The sequence below is a fragment of the Ziziphus jujuba genome, chromosome 9 (assembly GCF_031755915.1).
Source record: "Ziziphus jujuba cultivar Dongzao chromosome 9, ASM3175591v1".
NCBI classification, from domain to species: domain Eukaryota; kingdom Viridiplantae; phylum Streptophyta; class Magnoliopsida; order Rosales; family Rhamnaceae; genus Ziziphus; species Ziziphus jujuba.
This window is the reverse complement of record NC_083387.1, coordinates 25,311,320-25,314,013: the sequence shown is the minus strand read 5'-3', so window position 1 is coordinate 25,314,013 and position 2,694 is coordinate 25,311,320. Positions and strand designations below refer to the sequence as shown.

Below are 2,694 nucleotides of genomic sequence, written 5' to 3'. Positions count from 1 at the left end.
TGCATTTTTGTCTCAGGAAAAAGAAAAAAAGGATAAATTTTCATTTTTATTTTTTGCCCCAAAAAAAAAAAAGTTATGTGTCACGTGCGTCAACTCATAGAGTCGGCACCGCCTCCCCACTTTCGATTCTCGTTTTCGAAATTCGATAAATCAAAAAATTTAAAAAGAAAAAGAAAAAAAAAAAAGGAAAAATAGTATGTGGTGAATAAGGCGAACAAAAACGTTTTTGTCCCTAATCTCTAGACCGCGGATCAAACCACACCCAAATAATCCCCACCAACCTCTTGCAATAGTCTTTTGTTCCCACTTGAAATTACGATCATACCCTGCCACCATTATCCCACAAAAAAAAAAAAAAAAATAATAATAATAATAACCCCACTAAAACGTCAAAGTAAAAGTGGTCCCACAGATTCTACCAAAAAAAAGGGGAAAACTAGTCCCACAGAACTCACAGGTCCGATTTCGGGAACACAGCTTTAATAAGGGACCCACCCACCACCATCTGGTAAATTTAAATTTAATCGAAGGGCTAACACCATTCGTGACTATATATACATATATATATCTATTAATTTAAAATACATCCCGAAACAGTGAACCACTTCTCCTCGAACACTGAACCATATTCCTCCTCTCTTCCTTCCTTGATGTCATCCTTCATCAACTCCCTCTCCTAGTGGACCCCACCCTCTGACTCCTTACAATTATGCAACTGCTACATGTGGTCCCCATCATCCAAACCCCTTCCCCACTCACCACATATCGGGTTCTGGATCAAACGGCAGCGATCAGTCCACTGATGCCGCTGATCCAGGTTTGTAAAGGTGTGTTGAAATGCATGTAAGTGTTTCTAGGGAATGCCAAAATATCAGTTTTAGAGTCGTAGTAGCAGTGATATATCATTTCATGGCACGTCTACATCTCTTTTTGTTTTAATTAATTAATTAATTTATTTATTTTAGCTGCGCTACTACTCGGTCTATACGCTAAAGTCACCGTCAAGTGCTTAGAGCATAAATAAATTTAATAAATATATATATATTTTTTCCGCTATAGTAGACTAGACCACGTCATCACTAGAAGAACCTTACAGCCTGGCGAGAGTCTCGAGCTTCAGAAATCCAACAATATCATTACACGTGGCCGATCAAGATGTGGACATCTCTGTCTCCTCAACAGCTGTATCCCTTAGCCCCCTTCCATATAAATACCACTATAACTCTTCCCAGATAAGGCAGCCATTTTTCCTTTGCTCTGCTTGGTCTCTTCTCTCTTTCTATTCAGTTTGAGATATTAAAACTCTCTGCCCACGAAAATGGGTTCTATTTACCGATTTGCCATCCTTACCTCTGTTCTATTCTTCCTATCCTCTGTTGTTCATCCCACTGTAGCTACTGGTAGGAAGCTTTCGGCTCTTGTTCAAGAACAGCCTCTTGTGCTGAAATACCATAATGGTTTGCTTTTGAAGGGGAATATCACCGTTAATCTGATATGGTATGGGACTTTTACTCCCATCCAACGGTCCATAATCGTGGACTTTATCCAGTCCCTTAATTTCCGTCGGGCCACACTTCCTTCGGCTTCGTTGTGGTGGAAAACGACGGAGAAGTACAAAGGTGGTGGTTCGTCCAACCTCGTCGTAGGGAAACAAATCCTTCACGAAGCCTATACTTTGGGAAAGAACCTCAAGAACATACACTTGGTGGCTTTGGCTGGGAAAATCAACGGCTTGAATTCCATCAACGTTGTTCTGACGGCTAAAGACGTGGCCGTTGATGGGTTCTGCCTAAGCAGATGTGGGACCCATGGTTCTAGGCCTATTAGCGGAAAAGCCCGGCAGGCTTATGTTTGGGTCGGTAATTCGGAGCTCCAGTGTCCTGGTCAATGCGCGTGGCCTTTTCACCAGCCCATTTACGGCCCGCAAACTCCCCCGCTAGTCGCTCCAAACGGCGACGTTGGGATCGACGGGATGATCATAAACTTGGCTACGGTTCTGGCGGGAACGGTGACGAATCCTTTCAATAATGGCTACTTCCAGGGACCGGCTACCGCACCACTGGAAGCCGTCTCGGCTTGCACGGGAAAGTTCGGCTCGGGTGCTTATCCGGGTTACCCAGGTCAGGTTCTGGCGGATAAGATCACTGGGGCGAGCTACAATGCGCACGGGGTGAATGGGCGCAGGTTCCTCCTGCCTGCCATGTGGGACCCCCAGACTTCCGCTTGTAAGCCGCTGGTGTGATGACGTAGAGGAAGATGATTGGAAGGATGTTGTACGTTCTGTACACATGGCGGCTCTTGGAGCATATAATGGTTGTAGATATATTAGCGTTTTGTACACACACTACTTCCAAGGTTTGTCGTTTTGTTTGACGTGTAAATTGGTGTGTTTTGCTTAAAAAAATGTGAGAAAAAGTTAAAGTAATGAATAATGATTATAATTATTACCTTTAAGCTAAAAAAAAAAAAAGATTATAATTATTGCCGATAATAAAAGTAGATTATAGAAAAAAGTGAATGTGGAAGGATGTGGGCATTTCAGGCTGGTTTTTGGTTCATTAGAATATTAATTTTGATCAAAGCCAAGCTTAATGATGATGCTTTTAAGAGAATCCAGGAAAAAGAAAATGATGAATTTGGACAAACTAATAAAATTATGTGAAAGCCTAGTAAATGTATGCTATTCATTGGGTT

The 2,694-nt window shown here is 42.1% G+C and overlaps 1 protein-coding gene across 1 annotated transcript; it reads left to right on the top strand.

Moving 5' to 3' along the window:
* Nucleotides 1–1,228: 1,228 nt before the first annotated feature.
* Nucleotides 1,229–2,447, top strand: LOC107427741 (protein EXORDIUM-like 2). Its single transcript, XM_016038122.4, has one exon. The coding sequence runs from the start codon at nucleotides 1,319–1,321 to the stop codon at nucleotides 2,240–2,242; it is 924 nt and encodes a 307-aa protein (XP_015893608.1). The 5' UTR covers nucleotides 1,229–1,318; the 3' UTR covers nucleotides 2,243–2,447.
* The last annotated feature ends 247 nt before the right edge of the window (nucleotides 2,448–2,694 follow it).